At 41.9% G+C, this 21,503-nt stretch overlaps 1 protein-coding gene across 6 annotated transcripts; it reads right to left on the reverse strand.

Moving 5' to 3' along the window:
* Positions 1-1,563: 1,563 nt before the first annotated feature.
* On the reverse strand, positions 1,564-21,456 carry LOC120300940 (uncharacterized protein F13E9.13, mitochondrial-like). 6 transcript variants are annotated; one of them, XM_039327510.1, is made up of 7 exons: positions 21,321-21,450; positions 19,845-19,920; positions 18,660-18,742; positions 14,565-14,745; positions 6,904-7,054; positions 4,949-5,076; positions 1,564-1,880 (listed from the first exon to the last, which is right to left on the reverse strand). In XM_039327510.1, exons 2-7 carry the CDS (start codon positions 19,918-19,920, stop codon positions 1,690-1,692), a joined length of 810 nt encoding a protein of 269 aa, XP_039183444.1. In that variant the 5' UTR covers positions 21,321-21,450; the 3' UTR covers positions 1,564-1,689. The 6 variants fall into 6 exon arrangements, with proteins under 6 accessions (XP_039183444.1, XP_039183446.1, XP_039183445.1 ...); XM_039327512.1 differs by lacking the exon at positions 21,321-21,450 and adding an exon at positions 21,174-21,217; XM_039327511.1 differs by lacking the exon at positions 21,321-21,450 and adding an exon at positions 21,100-21,213.
* Between the last annotated feature and the right edge of the window lie 47 nt (positions 21,457-21,503).

Below are 21,503 nucleotides of genomic sequence, written 5' to 3' on the forward strand. Positions count from 1 at the left end.
TTAGATGCAAGCAACTATATCCATACATGTACGGTTCAGGCTAACTACTTTAATTATCTTCTGCCTATTGTGCAGGAATCTTCTCAGACTGTTTGTTTTCTCCTGGGAGTAGATAGATTAGGTTCTAGGGAGCTTAAGTGGGGATCAGTCCTGGGTCTTTTGCAGCTGCGCAAGGATTCAAGGCTAATTGCCTGCTTGAGACCTCCCTTCCTAGCTGGGTGTTTCCCAATATAACCCTATTCAATAAATACATTTGTTGTCGCCAATTTATGGCAGTTCCATCGGCACCAACTATGGGTTTTCGGCCTCTCCGTTTTCAGCAGCCCAGGTGAGACACCCCAGACGGTGACAGAGTTCACTCATGGGCAAGTGAACATGCCTCTATCTGACCAGCTGCTACACCATACAATTTTTCTGGGAAGATTTCTGACAATTTTGAGTATATATCCTTATAGTATCCAAGGGAACTTCTAATCATGACTTTGTGTAATTGCCCTGCCTAACTCACGGGGTCCATGAAAGCTTGAAGAAATGTTATGATTTAAATCCTCAGTCTTGGTGGTCTGTGGCCACAAAAGTTATTTAAAGGGGGTCCACAGTGAAGAAAAGATTAAGAATCACCGCCCTAGTCTACAGTGATAGCCCAGGATACCATAAGAAACCTGGCAAGTGTCACAGTGCTCAATGGAAATTAACCCTGATAATCTTCTCTTCATATTGAAGCAACAAGCCCTTCAAATAAATTAATACATATTTAAAACATGTATCTTTGAACAGCTGTTATTCACTTGCAGAGATTCTCCATATTAAGGCTCCTTTCTTTGTTCTCCTATAAAGTCATGGTGCTTCTACGAATTTGCATTGTGCAGAACGAAGCATCCTTTGCTCCCAAAGAGATGGGGCCATTTTTTTAAATATAAGTTAATATTTTAACATTACACATTCCATCAAACTCCCAAACAAAAAGGTCAGTTCCTTTGTACGGCATCTGTCGGCAACAGACAAGCAGATGCTTCAAGCTATGGCACAGATACTTGCAGCAGTGAGCAGGAGAAAAAGAAGGCAATCAATCTTTCTCTCTAGATTTTAAGATCGGATTTACTATGATACGAATCCACTAAACCCCATCGAGACTTTTTGTCTCTCATAATTTAAGGCCAAATTATGGGTCTCTCGGAGAGGCCTGGACTAATACGTGAAGCTTCTGTAAGTGAGCAGAGATGTTGCAAATCTTATGATGCATGCTTTAAAAACCGAGTTTTCCAAAGATGGATGGTTTTGTTTTTTTACAGGTTTGTTGATTTGTTGAGTAAAGTCAACTAGATATTGCGGCAATATTCAAATGATGTGGGTATGTCTTTTCTGCTCTAAAAGCCATTTTAAAAGGTTGCCTTACAATGGTTTAATAGGCTGGCTTAGACACAGGGCCAAATATGTTAATTCAAACACTGTCACTTTGTCAACTCTCAGGTGATGTACTTTTATAATATTTTAAGGATCATTCTCCCTATATATTCTTCTGCCAGTGTTCCATCTAGAAGAGGGAGATTAAGAGAACACGTATTTGAGTGTAGAGTGTGCCTTTAATTTTGAATTCAGAAAAAAAAACCTCTGTCTTAGAAAATAGCAAGATAAAATATCTGGTGCAGTTGTGCTTTGAATGTAAACTCACAGCAGAAGCAAACAAATTTACACTCTTACTTGGCCAATGTAATCCAGAAACCTCTTCACACGCTCAAGATCAATGCCATTTGCCCAATAGCCATCTTTCTTGAAATATGAACCAACGATCAAGGCATTTGCACCTAAATAATCCTTCACATTATCCAGAGTGACACCAGACCCCACCAGGACTGGAATCTTCACCGCAGATCTGACTTCTAGAGAAGGAAAATAAGAAGACTCATAAGAGAACTTATAATAAAACTTGTAAGGAAGACTAACTGAGGTCACAATGATTCTACATCAGGGGTGTCCAACCTTGGCAATTTAACACTTGTGGATTTCAACTCCCAGAATTCCACAGTTGGGAGTTAAAAGTCCACAAGTCTTAAAAGTTGCCAAGTTTGGACAGGCCTGCTCTACATGTTCCAGCAGCTCCCTTTCCTACCATCCTCTCCCTACACCAGGGGTAGGCAACCGTGGCTCTTGTATGACTTGTGGACTTCAACTCCCAGAATTCCTGAGCCAGCCACGCTGAGGGGAAAGGGAGAAGTTTCCAAGCTGAGCCATGTTTAGTGACCATTCAAAGTTAGGGCAGCATTGATGCCTGATCCTTACCCTCATTATCACTGCATCTCCACGATCATGTGATCAAAATTTGGGTGCTTAGTAACTGGCATGTATTTGTAAGAGCTGCAGCAACTGGCATGTATCTGAAACCTTTCAAAGCAAAGACGTTGGACAAGCGAAGTCATGGGGAAGGCTGGATTTGCCTAATGACGGCATGGTTCACTCATCAACCATGGGAAAAGGGTTATAAAATTGGACACGATTCATTTAATAGCCCCCTTGCTTAGCAGTGGAATTTTCCAAGTGTGGTTGTTAAGTCAAGGATCCTTTGCATTCTTCTTGCTAACAGCAAATATTTCAGCAGCAACCAATCAGAGCCAATGGTATCTTTTAAACCAGGGTCCCCAATCCCCGGTTCATGGACCAGTACCAGGCCGTGACATGCCCGCAACCAGCACACAAACAAGCAAAGTCCCATCATTGGGATGCAGGCAGCACACAAAAGCATGCACACTCTGGTCCGTGGAAAAACATCTCTCCACCGAACCGGTCCCTGGTGTCCAAAAGATTGGGGACCTCTGTTTTAAACTGCAAAGGAAAAGACTGCACTCTTTTTAAGTTATTTCATTAATGTTTTACTCTCTCCAGCAAAGCCATCACCAAGAGCCCGGGTGCTTCGACTCTCCTGCCCTATGACTAGTGCCAAAAAAAGCATTAGCCATGCTGGAAACGAGATAATATAATCTCACCCCTTTTCAACGCAGCTCTCCAAAGAGACAAGCACTAAGATCAAAAGGCCCATCGGCGTAAGCTGCTCAATGGGCTTATTCCGTTAGATGATGAAAGGAACCCAAATGGGCTACGCTTAAGCAGCTGCAGGGATTCCAAAGGCAGAGTCAGGATCAATTTGCTCTCGTGGAATGATTACATGGCCACGTTTCTTTTCTTTTTTGAGGAAAACCCAGCCCGCCAAGCCCTCTCTGATCTATTTTCATCGTACAGAATGGCAGCGTTTATATTGGTTACCTGTGAGATCAATCTTGTCGCTGAAGGAACCCTGCATGTCCTTTAATTTTGTGTGTGTGTGGTGTGTGTGCATCTCTGTCTCTCTCTCTCTTCAACTATCTATCTATCTATCTGTCTATCTATCTATTTCATATATCCATTCTCTTTCCACCCACCCACCCATCCATCCATCCATCCATCCACCCACCCCCCCACCCCCCCACCTATCCTATCCATCTATCCATCCTCTTTCCATCCATATATCAATATACCTATCTCCATCTCTCTTTCTCTCTATCTCCATATATCTACCTATTTATCTCTCTCCTGCATTCAGCTATCTCTTCTCCTCCCTACCTATATCCATCCATCCATCCCTACCTTCCTCCCTGTTTATCTATCTCTATCTCTATTATCTTTATCATCTCTATCATATCAATATCATCTCTATCATATCAATCTCTCTCTCTCTCCCCCTCCCCCCTATGCCTTTGCCTATCCCTATCCCCAAACAAGCATTTTACTTGAATTTCTGTTATCCCCTTTTCAAGAAAAAATAAACACATTGGGAATTGGACTTGACTCATTGGTATTTAGATGTTATTGCTGATGCCATTCTGAATGCGTTGTTTTTCCTAATAGATCATTCATTTCTGAGATATACATACTATTTTCCACCTTCTACACTTCTATGTTTTTTTATTAGAAAAAAACCTTTTAAAAAAGGGTTTGAAAAATTATGAAAAGTGCTGTTATTAATGCCTTACAGCTATCCGTAATTAAGCTTTTCTGTTTCCTCCCTTTATGTAATTAAGAAAAATGAGAAATATATACACTCTATTATAAAGTTTTACACTTCAAATTAACTTCAAGCATATCATACGAAACCTAACATAACTGCCCTAACTGGTTACGGCCAGAAAAGGTGCTAATAATATCTGCTTTTAAATGAGCTACTTAAAGGCAACCTATAAAGAACACAGTCAAGCAATATTTTTCATAGTCACAGAAGTCAGAACCAGAAATAACAATTCTAGGTTGCAACTACCGAAATTTCACTTAAACAGAAGGAAAAAAAAACCTTATGGTGGTCCAAATAGTGGAATACTTTTACCTATAGAGGTTGTGGAGTCTCTGCTTCTGAGGTTTTTTTATTTTTTTATGTATTTATCAAACTTTTAAAACCACCCACCTATCCCGCAGAGAGACTCTTAAGAACATCCTGGATGACTACATCTTACAGATGGTTTAATTAGTTTTCCTGCATATGGCAGAGGACTGGATGATCCTGATGACCCTTTCTACAATTCTACAAGGAGATTAAAATGGATCCAAGTCAAATCACACAGTGGAAGAACTGAAATGACACTCAAGCAAATTGCTGTATCTTATATTTTGATATTTGGAAATATTTTCTTTTTCAGTGAAGATGGCAGGTGATAGATTGATAGTCAGAAAATTTCAACAGATCTGAAGAGAAGGAGCAACGATTTTGAAATGTTAGAGAAGAATAAGGAGGAGGAGGAGGAGGAGGAGGAGGAGGAGGAGGAGGAGGAGGAGGAGGAGGAGGAGGAGGAGGAGAAGGAGAAGAAGACAGGAGTTAGTAGCTACCAGAACACTGTCTTTTGAAGCAAGTGATATATAAATGTCTTTACATATAAATAACCAACAAAGCAATGGAATCCTTCCATGTAGCCTTTACTGTTCTTACCTTCTAGTTCTTTGGGATCTGCCTCTGATCCAGTTGCAGTTCCAGTCAATACAACCCCATCAGCAAGAAAAAATTCAGCAGCCTTCGCCGTTTCTGCCACTGTGACGTCAGCTGTTAACGCATGAGCACTGGGGAGAACAAGGATACAACCTTTGTAAACTTGTCAGCGGCCACTTTATACATTAGACCTGTTTTTATACTAATTCCCCATAATTCCCCCATTCAGGCAGGACAAGAAGCAACGGGTGGAAACTAATCAAGGAGAGAAGCAACCTAGAACTAAGGAGAAACTTCCTGACAGTTAGAACAATTAAACAGTGGAACAACCTGCCTCCAGAAGCGGTGAATGCGCCAACACTGGCAGTTTTTAAGAAGAGACTGGACAGCCATTTGTCTGAAATGGTGTAGGGTTTCCTGCCTGAGCAGGGAGTTGGACTGGATGACCTCCAAGGTACCTTCCAACTTTATTATTATTACCGCTCTCTCCATCTTTCTATCATCTCTTCAATTGTTTCAGATTCATGGAGACTGCCAGGACAAATCCTTGCAATTTTCTAAGCAAGGTTTTTCACAAGTGGTTAGGTAACTCTACGTGGCATTAGAACTGATGATTTCCCAGTTTCTAGCCTGATGCCTCAACCACTACATCAAGCTGGGTCAGATTATTTATCTATCAATGGAGGGATAAAATTATTATCATGATGATGATGACAGTGATTGCTGGATTTCTATCTTGCACAAAGCAACAGTTCAGCTGGTTCAAATCATATGTTGCACTATATCATCTACTGATGTGTATACAGTGTATCATGACCAATTTATGCAATACTCCAAGCCAAAGATGAATAAGTCATGCTGTAGCTTAATGCCCTGTATAAATACTGTAACAGTGACCTCCATTGCTGGATTTGTAGCAGCTGTTCTTTCAATTTATCAGCTTGGGAAAACGATGTGGTCAAAAAACAAGAACATTGTTCCTGTATTCACATGTAAGAATGCAAGGGCATTCCTCCTTGTTTCAAACTCTCCCAGAGTTTCTTTAATCAACGTCCTTCGCCACTATATCCTGCATGAAGATTCACTTGGTAAATAGGAATTTTGTCATTTGTGAATGACGCGCATGGAAACAAGAAGGTCACCGTGATACCAAAAAGATGCTGAGACCCTAGAAAGAATGCAGAGAAAAGCAACAAAGATGATAAGGAGGTCTAGAGGCTAAATGGTTGAGGGAATTAGGTATGTCTGGTCCAGGGGTCTTCACACTTGGCCCTTTTATGACTTATGGACTTTAACTCCCAGAATTCTTCAGCCAGGCACGCTGACTGAGGAATTCTGGGAGTTCAACTCCACAAGTCATAAAAGGGCCAGGTTTAGTCTAACAAAGAGAAGGACCAAGGGTGACAAGATAGCTGTCTTCCAAAACTTGAGGGGCTATCACAGAGAAGATGAGATAAACCTATTCTCCAAAGCACCTGAGGGCAGGACAAGAAATAACGTGGAAGATCATTAAAGATAGATCTAGAACTAAGATCATTAAAGAGAGATCTAGAATTAAGGAGAAATTTCCTGACAGTGAAAACAATTAGTCAATGGAACAACTTGCTTCCAGAAGTTGCTTCCAGAAGTTATATCCAGAATGGCATAAGGCCTCCTATTTGAGCACGGGGTTGGACTAGATGACCTCCAAAATCCCTTCCAACCCTATTATTCTATGCTCTATATAATAAGAAGCTAATAATTATTACTTAGGTGAACTTCTTAAGTGGCTCTTGTGGCCACATAAATATTCATTTATTGAATTAGTTATACTTTGCTCACTAAGATGGTGGGTTACTACCCAAAACAGAAATGATAAAATAATAAAAATGAAAATTCAAAAGACTTTAGAAATTAAAGCCACACCAGTTGGAATGCAGTATCAAGCATATTTTTTTCCCAGAAGGGATCCCATTTACCTATGCTTCTTTTTAATATCAGCAAAAACCTGGATGTGTTCAGCTCCAATTTGCTTGCGGTATCTTAGCAAGTTCCCAGCACAAGCATTCAGAATCCCTTCATCAGCCACATGAGAGAAAACGAAGCCTTCAACTCGAACAAAATCCGCACCTAGAAATAGCAATAAACAAATAAATAATCAGTGCTGTTGATAAAGCTAATTAATTCTGCTTGGTCCTCAATTATGTCTAATTACATTTCCCAGATGATGCCCAAAACAAAATAGGTTACATTAGAAAGACCAATGGGGTGTTTAGCAAGCTAAACACAGATAAAGACGTTGCAGGAATAAAATGTCAGTTCAATCTTTTCTCTTCTTTTCCTTCATCACCTCCTTCAATGCCCATCTCTTACCACATGAGTTTATTTTAAGGACGCATCTGGTTAATCCCACAATTCTGCATATAATTTTAAAGGAACACCCACCCCCCCCCAAAGGAACAACTTTGCAACATAAATAGGTCCAGGCTGGGTTTCTAGGATAGAAACTCAAGAGTTGACAATGAAACAAGAGATTCACTTAACAACCACACTGTTTAGCGACCAAAATTCTGATCCTGATTGGATGGATGGAAACTAATTAAGGAGAGAACCAACCTAGAAATAAGGAGAAATTTCCTGACATAACAATTTATCAGTGGAACAACCTGCCTCTAGAAGTTGTTAAGAAGAGATCGGACAACCATTTGTCTGAAATGGTATAGGGTTTCCTGCCCAAGCAGGGGGTTGGACTAGAAGACCTCCAAGGTCCCTTCCATCTCTTCTTCTCTTCTCTTCTCTCTTCTCTTCTCTTCTCTTCTCTTCTAGATTATATTACTTTGTTATTTATATGTACACTGAGAGCTTATGCACTGGAGACAAAGTCCTTCTGTATCCAATCACACTTGCCAATAATTCTATTCTATTCTATTCTATTCTATTCTATTCTATTCTATTCTATTCTATTCTATTCTATTCTATTCTATTTATTCTATTCTATTCTATTCTATTCTATTCTATTCTATTCTATTCTAGTCTATTCTAGTCTATTCTACTCTACTCTACTCTACTCTACTCTACTCTACTCTACCCTATCCGTAAGTGAAGGACTATCTGTACACCAAACTGGCTCTCCAAGGAAACAGCAGTACTAAATTAGATGAAATGAAGCCATTGACTTTACAAGATAATCACAATGCAGCAACTCTATAAACTAGATTGCCAACTGCAGAACATTAGAAGAGTAGGATATGAGTATTAGTTTATGACTTTAATGTTATGTAGTCTAATTTTTCAATTATAAACTCGGATAGGAAAGAAACAGAGAAGAGAAGAGAAGAGAAGAGAAGAGAAGAGAAGAGAAGAGAAGAGAAGAGAAGAGAAGAGAAGAGAAGTGGTGAAGGAGAAGGAAGAAGATCTGACATGTTTCTAGAAATATGATGGGAGTGCTTCTGAGCATTATCAAGAAAATAATCAAAATAATAGCTAGATTTATATCTGTATCTTTATCGATGCCGGAAATCTTCTGCAAGTCAATCATACACACTATTCTATGCAGCCTCAAATTGATGTGGTTAATTAAATCAGGAACTCTGCACAGGAAATTATGCACTGCTAAAAAACACACGGTACACCTGTTAATAATGAATCAGTTGGGAAGAAAGCTTGGCAAATGGTTCCGGACCCAAGAGAAAGGCTCAGTGTGTTCCTGCTCAGAAACAAGGAAAAAAACAGGAGGAAACGCACTTCTGGTTAAGCTGGCGAAATACGTAACACTTGGCGTTAAAAAGAAAAAATTATTCTGCTCTATAGCAGGGTTGTCAAACTCAATTTCACTGAGGGCCGCATCAGCATTGCGGATGCCCTTGGGGGGCCAGAGTGGGTGTGGCCAGAGTGGGTGCAGCCTACTGGGTGGGTGTGGATGGAGTGGGTGCAGCCTACTGGGTGGGTGTGGTGTTCTACATCATTTGTACCAAGGGTGCCTATGGGGGCTTGGGCAGGAGTGGGACAGATCTGAGGATCTCTGGCAGAAGGGGGTGGGACCGGGGCAAGTGCCAAGGCATGGTCCACTGGGGCAAGTGCCAAGATGGCCACCACAAAATTGTACATTGGTTCCCGGCTGGCCTGGGCCAGGGCCAAGGCCGAAGGGGCCGTTCTCTCACTGTTTCCAGGATGGCTTCGTGGGCCACATGAAACCACTTTGCGGGCCGCATCCGGCCCCCAGGCCTTGTGTTTGACATGTCTGCTCTATAGGAATCTCTCAAATCAAGAAAGAGAATAGATGGCAGAAATCTGTTGTCTCTCAGATTGCTTGCTAGTGCAGTAATTTTATAAAAACCGTCCATCCTTTTGAGCTTGTTCACTTCTTTATTCCTATTCCTACTCTTCTCTAGCAGGAAATCCTTAACTTACGACTGCAATATTACGGTTGCCAAGTGAGACATTTGTTAAGTGAGTTTGACTCCATTTCATGACCCTTCTGGCCACAATTGCCAAGTGAATCACTGCTGGTTGTTAAGTTAGCAACATGGTGGTTAAGTGAATCCGACTTCCCCTATTGACTTGCTCGTCAAAGGGTCGCAAAAAGGAATCACGTGACCCTGGGATGCTGCGACTGTCATAAATATGAGTCGGTTGCCAAGCGTCTGAATTTTGATCACATGACCACGGGGATGCTGCAGCGGTCATAAGTGTCAAAAACGGTTATAACTCAGTTTTCAGTGCCGTTGTAACGAAATAAACTGTTGTAAGTCAAGGACTACTGTTCTAGAAATTGCACATACATGGAGAAAAATCACCTTAATTCAAATGAATATGAAGAGCCATCCCTCGGTTAAAAAAAAAAAGCATTTGCTTTTTAAAAGTCTTTTTAAAAATTATAGAAAGAATATTAGAGTAAACAAAACAGCTAGGTTATAAAGTGCATTTTAATATGAAGACATCTCTGCTGCCTAATCCATTCTGCTTATTGACTGAAGTGCCTAATTGTTTAAGTAAACCAACGCAGTCATCTGCAACACTAAAAGGGAAAAAAAATGGCATTATCGTTTCTGAAAACAAAATATAATAGGAAAAGTAGTGCCAAAGCTAGGGAACAGATGTTAGGTATAATAGACAATTCATCCGTCACAGTCAACATCAAGATACATTAAAAAAATGTATAAAAGTTATATATGTCCTCAGTATTAATCATCTTTTATACATACACCATATACCGTACAAATGAAATGCTTAAATTTTAATTCACTGTGCCAGCCAAGCACAGCCAAGGCTCTGTGGGTAGAATTTTTTTATTATTAATGCTCCAGCCATAAAGAAAGTCTACTTTGTTAAAATATGCAATCATCCTTTCTGTTTGAAATACAACCAAAAGCAAATTAAAGTCTAATTATTGGTTCGACAAAAGATGTCTCACTGCTTCCTTCAAATGCATGTTTTCTGGAGTGCTAAACCTAACAGGTTTTCATCAACCCTACAGCAACCCTGTGAAAAAGAGTGGTGATTTATTCTTCCCCTTTTGCAAAGACACGAAGGCTAAAATGTCTATCGGGTCCAAAGCCCACCTCACTGCACAGATTATATCAGGTTATAACCCTGATATAACACAATTGCAAGATGGACACTGTTATCTGAAGGGCTGTCTCTCCAGTTAGATCCACCCAACCCATCAGAGCGATGAAGCAGGGACCTCCTCCCCTAAGGATGTACATCTGGCGGCACCCAGAAAGGCCTACTCTGTGGTGGCTCCCTCCCTTTGGAACACCATCCTCATAGAGATTAGACTGCACTCTATCGTAAGACCCCCGAAGATCTAGTTTTGCCAACGGGCCTATGGAACCTGGAGTGGGATGGAGCCCATCAAATGGCTTGCTTGACTGACTGCTGTTGCCAATTGGGAGGGGAGTGTTTGTTTTTATTGTTGTATATTGGGGTTAGTTTTTGTAAGCTGCCCGGAGTCACCGAAAGTGAGTAGGCAGCCATATAAATGTTCTAAATCAGAGGTCCCCAACCTTTTTGGCACCAGGGACTGGTTCCGTGGAGAAAGGGTTTTCCATGGACCAGAGAATGTGTGGTTTTGTGTGCCGCCTGCATCCCACGGATGGGGCTTTGCTTGTTTGTGCGGACTGGTTGCTGGCATGCTGCGGCCCAACACTGGTCCACGGACCGGGGGTTGGCGACCCCTATTCTAGATTATAGGTAGGTAGGTAGGTAGGTAGGTAGGTAGGTAGGTAGGTAGGTAGGTGGGTGGATTGGTGAGTGGGTGGATGGACGGATAGATAGATAGATAGATAGATAGATAGATAGATAGATAGATAGATAGATAGATAGATAGATAGATAGATAGATAGATAGATATTTTTAAATAATAAAAAATACTTGTAGCTCGGATTTTAGATTTTGGCTGTGATTCTTCAAGCTTGTTTCAATTTCTGAACATTTCATTACCAAACTAAGGTAACATATTCAGGAGGATTTTCTTGTCCTATTCTCCTTAGCTCATAAATGTGTTTGATAGATAATAGATGATAGATAGATAGATAGATAGATAGATAGATAGATAGATAGATAGATAGATAGATAGATAGACAGACACAGACAGACAGACAGACAGACACAGACAGAGAGTCCACTGGCCTATGCTGACACTTTCATTAAATTCAGGTTAATTTATCCTTAAGAGGATTTCATTAATTTGACAGAAATATAATAGTTCATTACAGTACATTACGGTCATATCCCGAGGTCTAACTTGCATTAGATGAGCAATCACAATGACTTAAAATTAATCCCTTGTACCGTTTGACTGAACTAAATGGAAGAAAGCCATCAATAAATATCGGTCACGGAGAAGTATAAAGAAATTGTTAATGGGGGTATGGCAGGAGAGCCTCAGGAAGACCTCAAAATGCGGAGTCTTCTATATAAGGGCTTCCAGATGCCAACATCACTGCTTGTTAGTTTATAAATCGGAATGGAGATGGATGGCGATGAGTTTCACACGTCTGAAGATCCAAACACAGAATATACACATCTATGTCAAAAGTATATAGGCAGCCCTCAATTTAGGGCTGTGACGGAGCCCGGAATTTCAATCCGAAGTGACCAAACCCCAATTTTATGAGGGATTTTTTCCCCCCTGGGGCAGTCATTAAGTGAACACAGCAGTCAATAAGCAAACGCTGGGGTCGTTAAACAAATCAATACATTCCTATGGAACACATAAATCATAGTGATGTGACTGTGGAATGCCGCAGTTGGTTGAAATGCGGCCATATAATCCCGGTGTGTGTGTGTGTGTGGGTGGGTGGGTGGGTGTACATGCACACACATGGAGGGATCAGTACCTTTTGGGGGAATCTTTATAACTTGGAATTGGTGACCTGTACATGCAAACTAGTAGCACTCAGGTTAATATTATCCACAGTCCGCTGTGAAACGCACAAAGAAGAAAATAACGTTAATGTCCCGATTAGACCTATTTACCCCAAGCTTTAAATCTGCTGCTAACAAAACTCTGCACCAAGGAAAATGTGTGCAAGAGGGAAGAAGGAGTGAAAAGCAGAAAGGTGATGCACATTCCAGGCCTTTGAACTGTGTGCTCCAAGAGCTGGTTTTTCTCTGATTTTTTATTTTTTTAAGTTAAGAATTATGCCAACATCAGGAAAATGCAAGAGGCCAGGAAACAAGCATTAAATAATCGCCAAGAGGAAGTTGGTGCTCTCAAGTTGGCTGAAATGGAATCTATTTCACGGAAAACAGCAAATGTGTTGCAACTTGGGTCTTTCTCGGGACAAAGCTGATATATTATTTTAAGTGAATTGCTTTTGTTGTGATGGAAAATAAAAAGGGCTCCCGAAGAGAAAGGGAGGGTGGAAACAGGACAAACAAAGCCATAATAAATACAACTTTGTAGCTACTCCATCTGTCACTCCTTAATGGATTTTTTATTCTTTTTGCTGAAAATAATAATAATAATAATAAAGACCACAGTGGTGGAAAAACAAAGGTTTAGGAAATGAAAAATGATGCTGTTTGTGTCCCTCTTGGGTACGTTGCTTGAAGCAAGCAACTGCTCCATAGAAGCCATAACGAGAAGCAAATAATAATAATGATAATGATAATAATAATAAAGTTGGAAGGGACCTTGGAGGTCATCTAGTCCAACCCCCTGCTCAGGCAGGAAACCCTATACCATTTTGGACAAATGGCTGTCCAGTCTCTTCTTAAAAACTTCCAGTGTTGGAGTATTCACCACTTCTGGAGGCAGGTTGTTCCACTGGTTAATTGTTCTAACTGTCAGGAAGTTTCTCCTTAGTTCTAAGTTGCTTCTCTCCTTGGTTAGTTCCCACCCGTTGCTTCTTGTTCTGCCTTCAGGCGCTTTGGAAAATAGCTTGACTCCCTCTTCTTTGGGGCAGCCCCTGAGATACTGGAACACGGCTATCGTGTCCCCCCCCCTCGTCCTTCTCTTCATTAAACTAGACATACCCAATTCCAGCAGCTGTTCCTTGTATGTTTTTGCCTCCAGCCTCCATTTGAGTCACATGAAGCCCTTGCTCTTCTAAGGAAACCCATAATAAAAAAATATTCCGGGCAGTATTTGTGAAATCACAAGTTTTCATCATCGGCTAAGATTTGCCAACTCTTTCCCCCTCCAGGTGGGAAAGATGAAACACACATCAGAGGTAGTCTTCGAATTACAACTGCTTGTTCAGCTATCGTTCAAAATTACGAAGATGCAGAACAAGGAGGAGGACTTACGACCTGTCCACGAAGTTGTGGTCATCTCTGTATCCCTGTGGACAGGTAATCACCATTTGCAACCTTCCCTGGCCACTTCCCACAAGCAAAGGCAATGGGGGAAGCCGGCAGGAAACATCACAAGCCACTGCCATACGTTGTCTCCGCTTTTTCTTCCAAGGAACTCCACAATTGAGTACAAGATTCCAGGGATGTCATACTCCACAACACATCTCATCCATGCTCTGTAGTGGCCATCTGTCCACAGCACACACACCATGCCCATGCCGGTCTGCTCATGTTCCCTGTCACATGTCCAAGGCCTTCCTTGGCCTGCCCACTCCCCACTCCTTACTGAGGACTCCTGCCTCTTCCTGCTTAATGACCCACATGGTGCTGGGATTAAGATGGCCCCTAGGACAGCCGGGATTAAGACTGAGCAAGATTCAGTCTCCAAAAGGTGTTTTGAAGCAAAGCACGTGTCTGAAACTCTTTAAACAGCTGCACCTTTAGACATAACTGCAATGTTGCAGGTGGAGGATACATTCGTACTCCCATGTTGCCTAGCCCTTGCGACAAATGGCTACACAAAGTGTCTGTGGAGATTCTGTGGTGATCCCAAAGGTGCTTTTGTTTCCCAAAAGGCAACTTTTATTGGTGTTTTCTTTGAAAACGTTTCGCTTCTCCTCCAAGAAACTTCTTCAGTTCTGATTTGTTGTTGGCTCTGACTTCTTGGAGAAGCAAAATGTTTTCAAAGGAAAAAAAAAATCAAAGTCCAGTTGCCTTTTTGGGGAAAAAAAACCCCACACCTTTGGGACAGTTCACAAGGTTTTGTAAAAACATCCAGCGAGCTATAAGCTCTTATTGGTGTAATCTGCCAAACAGCCTGGGTTCCTTTACTTACCTGACGCAAGAGCAACAGCTAAAGCTTCCTGATTTGCAGCACAGAGTATCTGAACCCCAATAGGGAGGGTGGGATACGCCCGTTTTACTGAGGCACAAATCACCGCCATGGCTGCCGTAACCTCTGCACCAACGTCGAAGGTGTATGGCCGGTCATGCATATTTTCAACAATCAAGCCGTCCTGTGAGAATAAATGCAGAAGACACTACTCAGATCAGAACAGCTTCCTCAATGGCCCAAGAAAAAAGGAATTCAGAACTATGTAGTACCATAGATGGGACAGGTCAGGTAGTTCTTGACTGACAACCGTAATGTAGCCTGCTCGTTAAGCGAATCAGTGCTTGTTAAGCAAATGCCACGGTCTTTAAGCAAGCCTGTTGTACGCTAGGGGGCCTTTTGGATGAAAAGTGGAAATAAACGCTGGTGTTTTTTTTTTGCAAAAACGTAATACTAAATTGCAATCATGTGACCACAGAGGCAGCAAACAGTTGTAAATGCAGGCTGGGTTGCTGAGTGCCCAAAATGCAGTTGTGTAATTGTGGGGATGGTTTGGGGGGTGGCTGTTGAAACTTTGGAACTGGATTGTAAGTTCTTTTTGAACGGGTTTGTCATAACTTTGAAGGGCTGTAAGTTGAGGATTATCTGTATCCGTCTACTCCAGTGGTTCTCAACCTTTTTAATGCCGCGACCCCAACCGGTCGTAAGTCGAGGACTACTCAACCGGTCGTAAGTCGAGGACTACTCAACTGGTGCAGCACCGTTTGCAGAATGGGGCTTTTGACGGGCTCAGCAGGGCAGAGACAGCCTGGACAATTCCTACTGGCTTTGGAAAGACAATAGAATTAGACTCTATTCAAGAGAGTCTATTCTATTGGCTTTCAAAAGCCAATAGGATAAAAGGGAGGAGCACAGCTAAGGAACAGGGGAAAAAAATGGCGAACTGCGTTGTTTGGCGACCCCCGTGAAATGGTCGTTCGACCCCAAATGGGGTCCCGACCCACAGGTTGAGAACCACTGGTCTACTCAGAAACCTAAAGCAACTCTCTGGAAACGCACAGAGACACATCGTCTACTTGGGGAGTGGGGTGGCTAGATACTGGATTACTTGTTCATTCTTCTCGTTGGTGTGAATATAAAAACTTCTAGGTCTCTATGCAAGAGAACTCACAGAAGGTGATGGAGGAAGATATTGTCCCTACATGTCTCCCAACAGCTTGCTAAATGGAAAACAGGCAGTCAGCTCCCTTCAGCCTTCCTTCCACCATCTCATAAATCCCTATTTGCTGGCTGTGTTTGAAGGATCAACTCCTGACTTAATAAGGTCTTAATAAAGACTTAATGTGAACAAGTTTTTTTTCTATCTGTCTGTGCACGTTGCTTTTTCTCATTCGTCCTTCTGAGCATGTAATAATTAACCCCTCTGAAGTTCTCAATTAGCTATACTTCTTCGTGATGTATGAACCGGGACGATGGTTGCTGGTTTCAGAAGAAGGTGAAAAGAATTGGAATCGGCATCTACCTCCCAAATCCTGGCTTAAGAACCCGAAGCATTTCCCAGATATTTCCCAGTTCAGGCGTAACAAGAAAATTAATGGAAGGCTCCCTGAATTATTTTAGTCAAATCATGTCTCTTTGTAGGGCTGGGGGGGGGGGGAAATAGCTACAGCATGTCAAGAATCATGGGGCATGGAACATCTTCTATTTTCCTACTCTGCTTTAAATCAAGCCTAAGGAGAAAAGAAGACTACTCTTAAATGTGGATGCTCCATCAGTGGAGGTTTTTAAGAAGCGATTGGATAACCATTTGTCCAGAATGATATAGGGTCTCTGCTTGAGCAGGAGGTTGGTCTATTCTGTTATTCTGTATTTGGTACCATTAAATACAAGGTCCAATTTTCATAGATGAACTCAATAATTGAGCTTTGGAGGTTAGCATCGTTATTATTAAAATGAAAATAATACTAACAAACAAACTTAAGGTACTAAGGTAATATTGGATAGTGAGATATATTAGTGTCTGCGTCCCAAACACAGAAAACCAGCATATTTGATCCAAATGTCATTAGTAATCCTTATCTTCAAAAATGTAACTTTACACAATCCATGTATAAACGTAGTGAAGTTCAACCCACAAACACTTGTAATTACGTCAGTTGCCTCATTTGCAAAGTAGTAGCTACAAGCAAGTTATAAAGCTACAGATAGTCCCTGACTTGCAACAGTTTGTTTAGTGACTGTTCAAACTTACAGCTTCACTGAAACCAGTGACTTATGACTTACAACCATTATAGCGTCCCCATGGTGACGTGATCAAAATTCAGATGTTTGGCGATTGATTCATATTTATGACGGTTGCAGAGTCCCAAAGTCAGGTGATCCCCTTTTGCGACCGTTTGACAAGCAAAGTCACTGGGGGAAGCCAGATTCACTTACCCACCGGGTTACTAACTTAACAACTGCAATGATTCATTTAACAATTGTGGCAAAAAAAAAGCTGTAAAATGGGACAAAACTCACTGAACGAGTATCTCACTTTGCAACGTAAATTTTGGGCTCAGTTGTGGCCGTACGTCGAGGACTACCTGTAGAAAACTTCAACTTTAATTATGTCAGTTAATTAATTATCTTTCCCATGAAGAGGTTAAACTCTGTTGGTCTTGGAATTACAGCTGCCGTTTTTATTAACAGCGATCCCTTCTCTTCACCACGATGGGTAAATTCCGAAGAAAGAATTAGGATTGAATCAAGATGCTTAGGGACAATACATCGCCAACATTTGAAGTTATAGCTTCTCCAGGAACATGAGTGATGAGTTTCAGATATTTTACAGACAAATATTAATAATTCTATAAAAATGCCACTGTGTTTCCCTGCCCCCTCTCCACCATCCTTTCAGAACAACAATATCAGAAACTGGCACAACCGAGAGAGCTCCAAACTCCTTGGGATCTGTCACCGCATATAATCTTGTCACGGCAATTTTGATGGTGTTTGGCAAAACAAGCACAGAGCAGCTATAATTTTTCAGCACAGATGGCATCATGTCTGAGCATTCACTTGTTTTCATTTATATGCTCCAACATTATAAATCTTCCATATTTATTACGTTCTCTTTAAAAAGAATCACTAATGCATCAAACGAGGCACCTAAAAAAAAAAAACCCTGAAGATATGCTTTCATCAGTCATGTCTGCACACTCTTAAAAAAAAAAAAAACCATGATGCACATGTGATATATTTTTTTTAATTGCCTAGCTATTTTTCTATTTCAGTTTCAGCACCCCTCATCCCAAAAAAGAGGCTAGGAAAAAAAAACAACCCCAAAAATGGTGACTGACTCAAATGCGATAAAACTGGGGCAAGCTTTTGAGTTCTCCAGAAAGCCTATAAAGCTAAATGTTAAACAGAACAGAGTTGGGGAAAATATTAGGAATTATGGACTATCGTCCCAAAGTCTGTAAATTACAACCATGTTATACTAAAATGCAGGATAAACAACAATACTATTATAAAAGAAAGACCCCAGAGGTGCTTTTTCAAAAGGCAACTGGACTTTATGAGGTTGTTTTTTTTAAAGATGTTTTGCTTCTCATGCAAGAAGCATCTTCAGTTGTTCATCTTCAGAGAACTGAAGGTGCTTCTTGGATGACAAAAGAAACTTCAAGGAAAAAACAAAGAAAAGTGCAGTTGCCATTTGAAAAAGCACTTTTGGGACAACCATGACTGAGGATCTCCATAGACATTCAACTTCCAGCAACTTCATGTTAAGATGTCCATGCATATTCTTAGCAACATTGCAAACATGGCTTGCCAATGCCTTTTCTAGAATGATTTTTAAACCTCCCTTTCAGCCGTTGAATCTCAAGATACTTTGATAACTTCCAATCGAATCATGATGCTAACTAGGCCTGGCCCTGCGTAGCTTCCAAACCCACCCAAGATCAGTCAGGCATTGTTATCTTGACAGCTTTGCACTCACATCTATAGAAGAACTAAGATGAAGAACTGAGAACATTCAAAAACAGGAAAGAAAGAAAGAAAGAAAGAAAGAAAGAAAGAAAGAAAGAAAGAAAGAAAGAAAGAGAAAGGACTTACGACACCAGCAGCCCTATACATTTCAGCCTCTCCGCAGGCTGCTTCAATGATCTGAGCCAAAGGCAACGTTGCACATGGTGTTCCTGCAAAGATGAAGATACCACTCCAGATATGCACAAATGCACTCACTAAACTTTGGCACGCTCAAAGACAAGTCTATTAAATAAAAAAAAAAGAAGCAAACGGTTTGCCTAACCGCTTCTTTAAGTCACTTGTATGCTGATTGCTTCCTCTGACATTAAAAAACTATAGTTTGTTTATTTATTTATTTGCCCAAGTGTGGGGAGACACACAAGGAATTTGTCTCTAGCACCAAGGCATTCAGTGTATAACTCAGTGATGGAGAATCTTTTAGAGATTGAGTGCTCAAACTGCAACCCAAAACCCACTTAAGAATCGTCTGGTGCCGGGTGGGTGTGGCCCATTGGCTGGGGGTGGCCCATTAGCTGGGCATGGCTGCGGTGGTAACGGCAGACTGGGTGGGACTAAAAAGTTCAATCAATCAATTCCAACTTTGCAAGATCTTTTTTTTTTCCCACAACCTTTTTTTTTTTTTTGCACACGGCAGCAGAGGCCTAAAGCGAAAAGGATTTATAAAACCCAGCTGAAGGCCTAGGACTGGGGTGACGGTGCGCGTGCCCACAGAGAAGGCTCTGAGTGCCGCCTCTGGCACCCGTGCCATAGGTTCGCCACCACTGGTATAACTGAACTGAGTTAATCGGATAGCGCTATTTCACATTATATAGATCGCCTTCAGAAATAAATGCAAAGCACTGGCCATCATAGTTATGAATTTCCTTTCCTTCAAAACTAGATCATATAAGTTGATACCGCTTTGGGAGTTTCAAGTTTTAAGGTAGACTTGCTCTGTAAACGCAGTGGAAGAAGAAAACCTGGTGGGTAAACTGAGGCAAACCAACAGGCACAGTCCAATATAATGCAAGGATCCAGCGTTTTATCCATACTATGCAAACAGAGAGTCCCCACTTTGGACTCCAGGTTGGCTGGGAAAGATGTTAGTTAGACATAAATTTATGGGATATTTATTTTACATCCACCAGGGCGGGTGGATCAATTGGTCTGCTGAATAGTAGGAAAACTATCTTCTACCTTCCCACCGCTCCTTGTAATATCCCCATTTTTCCTATGTCTTTTAAAGACAAACAACAACCAGAAGGCATTTACCTGGCAATGCCCGAACATGGACCATGCCAAGGACGACGGATTTCAGTCGCCCGAAAAGCTGCAGGAACTTCTGCATCTGGAGAGAAGAGAAACACATGGACATCAGCTCCTGTCCAGCCAGCTGCCTTGAAAGGGACTATTGCAAGAGATTAGTACATACTCTAGTAATGCCAAGGGGAAGAAGTGCGAATATGTGCTTGGGTGGGTAGATGTGCTACGCGCAAGCTCAGAACTTGTTTTCAAGGTTTACAACTTTCTAGGACTCTTGTTTCCTAGATTTCCCCCCCCCATCAAGAATTGGCCACTTGCCTGACACCCAGTTATGAATTACGATTGATCTAAGAAGCAATTGTCATTTGTTGCCAAAAAAATAATCAGCAGATTTTATGATTCAGCCAACTAGTACAGAGCTTCTTAGGACAATGTACCTCCGTACAAAGTTAAAGAGAATAAAAACTGAGGCGAGTTAAAACGTATAAATTTAACCAAGAGCAGTCACGGACAGAAATGCACTACAGTCTAGCACACATTTGAATTTTAAAACCAACTAAGGTCACCAATGGTTGGCCTTTCCTGCCAACAGATGGGCTGGGGGGGGGGTTGCTGTTTCCTAACCCCAGTTGAAAACTCTGCAGATTTCCTATTATTATTATTATTATTATTATTATTAATATTATTATTATTTCTCATCAACCTATGTTATTTTTTCCAATCAACAAGTTGTCTGGAGTTCGCTAAGCTAATACACGTTCAATTCCTAATCCTTCATTCTTTCCTCGAACCAAGAATAAAATAAATTCCAAATTTGATAGCAGTCTGTATCTTCTCTGTCTTTCAACCTCATAGTTAGTCTGTCCATCTCGAACTCTGCAGATTTCATTGTTGTTGTTGTTGTTGTTGTTATTATTATTGTTATTTCTCATCAACATATGTTATTTTTTTGCAATCAACAAGTTGTCTGGAGTTCGCTAAGCTAATACACGTTCAATTCCTAACCCTTCATTCTTTTCTCGAACCAAGAATAAAATAAATTCCAAATTTGATAGCAGTCTGTATCTTCTCTGTCTTTCAATCCCAGAGTTAGTCTGTCCATCTCTAACTCTGCAGATTTCCAAGGGCGCAACCAGGAGCTCTCCAAAGTCTGCGCCCAGGGACGCACTTTTGCAAAACACACACACACACACACACAAAATACCCCTTTCCCTTCCACGGGACTTCCCCCCCCCCACTGTGGACCCACTTTCCTCCCACCCACCTTCGGGGCTTCCCCCCCCCCCTTCCTCGCTCCCACGCGCGCTCGCTCAGCGCGGGCGGATCCTCCCTCGCCACCTCTTCGCGCTCAGCCCGGGCTTTGCGCACTGGCTCCTCCGAGCGCCGCCCCTGCAGAAGCGCCGCCTCTCCCGGGGGGGGGCTCCCTCCGCCCGCCCGCCCCCCCCCCCAGCTCCGGAGCCGTGCGGGCCGGATCCCCGCGCTCACCTGGATGGGGACCCCACCGCCCTCCACCTGCCGGAGCCCCGGCGCGGAGAGGAAGAGGCGGCGGCGCGCGGGGCTGCTTCCCCTTGGAGAGACCCGCGCCAGCTGCGGGCGCGGCGTAAATGCCCTCGCTCGGGGCCTGGGCCCGCCCTGTGCGCCAAAAGCCGCCCTGCGAGCCGCGCTGGG

Source organism: Crotalus tigris, unplaced genomic scaffold (genome assembly GCF_016545835.1).
Source record: "Crotalus tigris isolate CLP2741 ecotype Arizona unplaced genomic scaffold, ASM1654583v1 scf7180000024362.2655971311:6658466, whole genome shotgun sequence".
Lineage (NCBI taxonomy): Eukaryota > Metazoa > Chordata > Lepidosauria > Squamata > Viperidae > Crotalus > Crotalus tigris.

What these genes read in the sequence shown, in the direction of transcription:
- LOC120300940 (XM_039327510.1), bottom strand. Translation starts at nt 19,920, where the DNA reads ATGCAGAAGTTCCTGCAGCTTTTCGGGCGACTGAAATCCGTCGTCCTT. An exon ending in AGCTGTTGCTCTTGCGTCAG is followed by an intron (nt 7,055 to 14,564) that starts GTAAGTAAAGGA and finishes TGCTATTTCTAG; the next exon opens with GTGCGGATTTTGTTCGAGTT. An exon ending in GATATTAAAAAGAAGCATAG is followed by an intron (nt 5,077 to 6,903) that starts GTAAATGGGATC and finishes TGTTCTCCCCAG; the next exon opens with TGCTCATGCGTTAACAGCTG.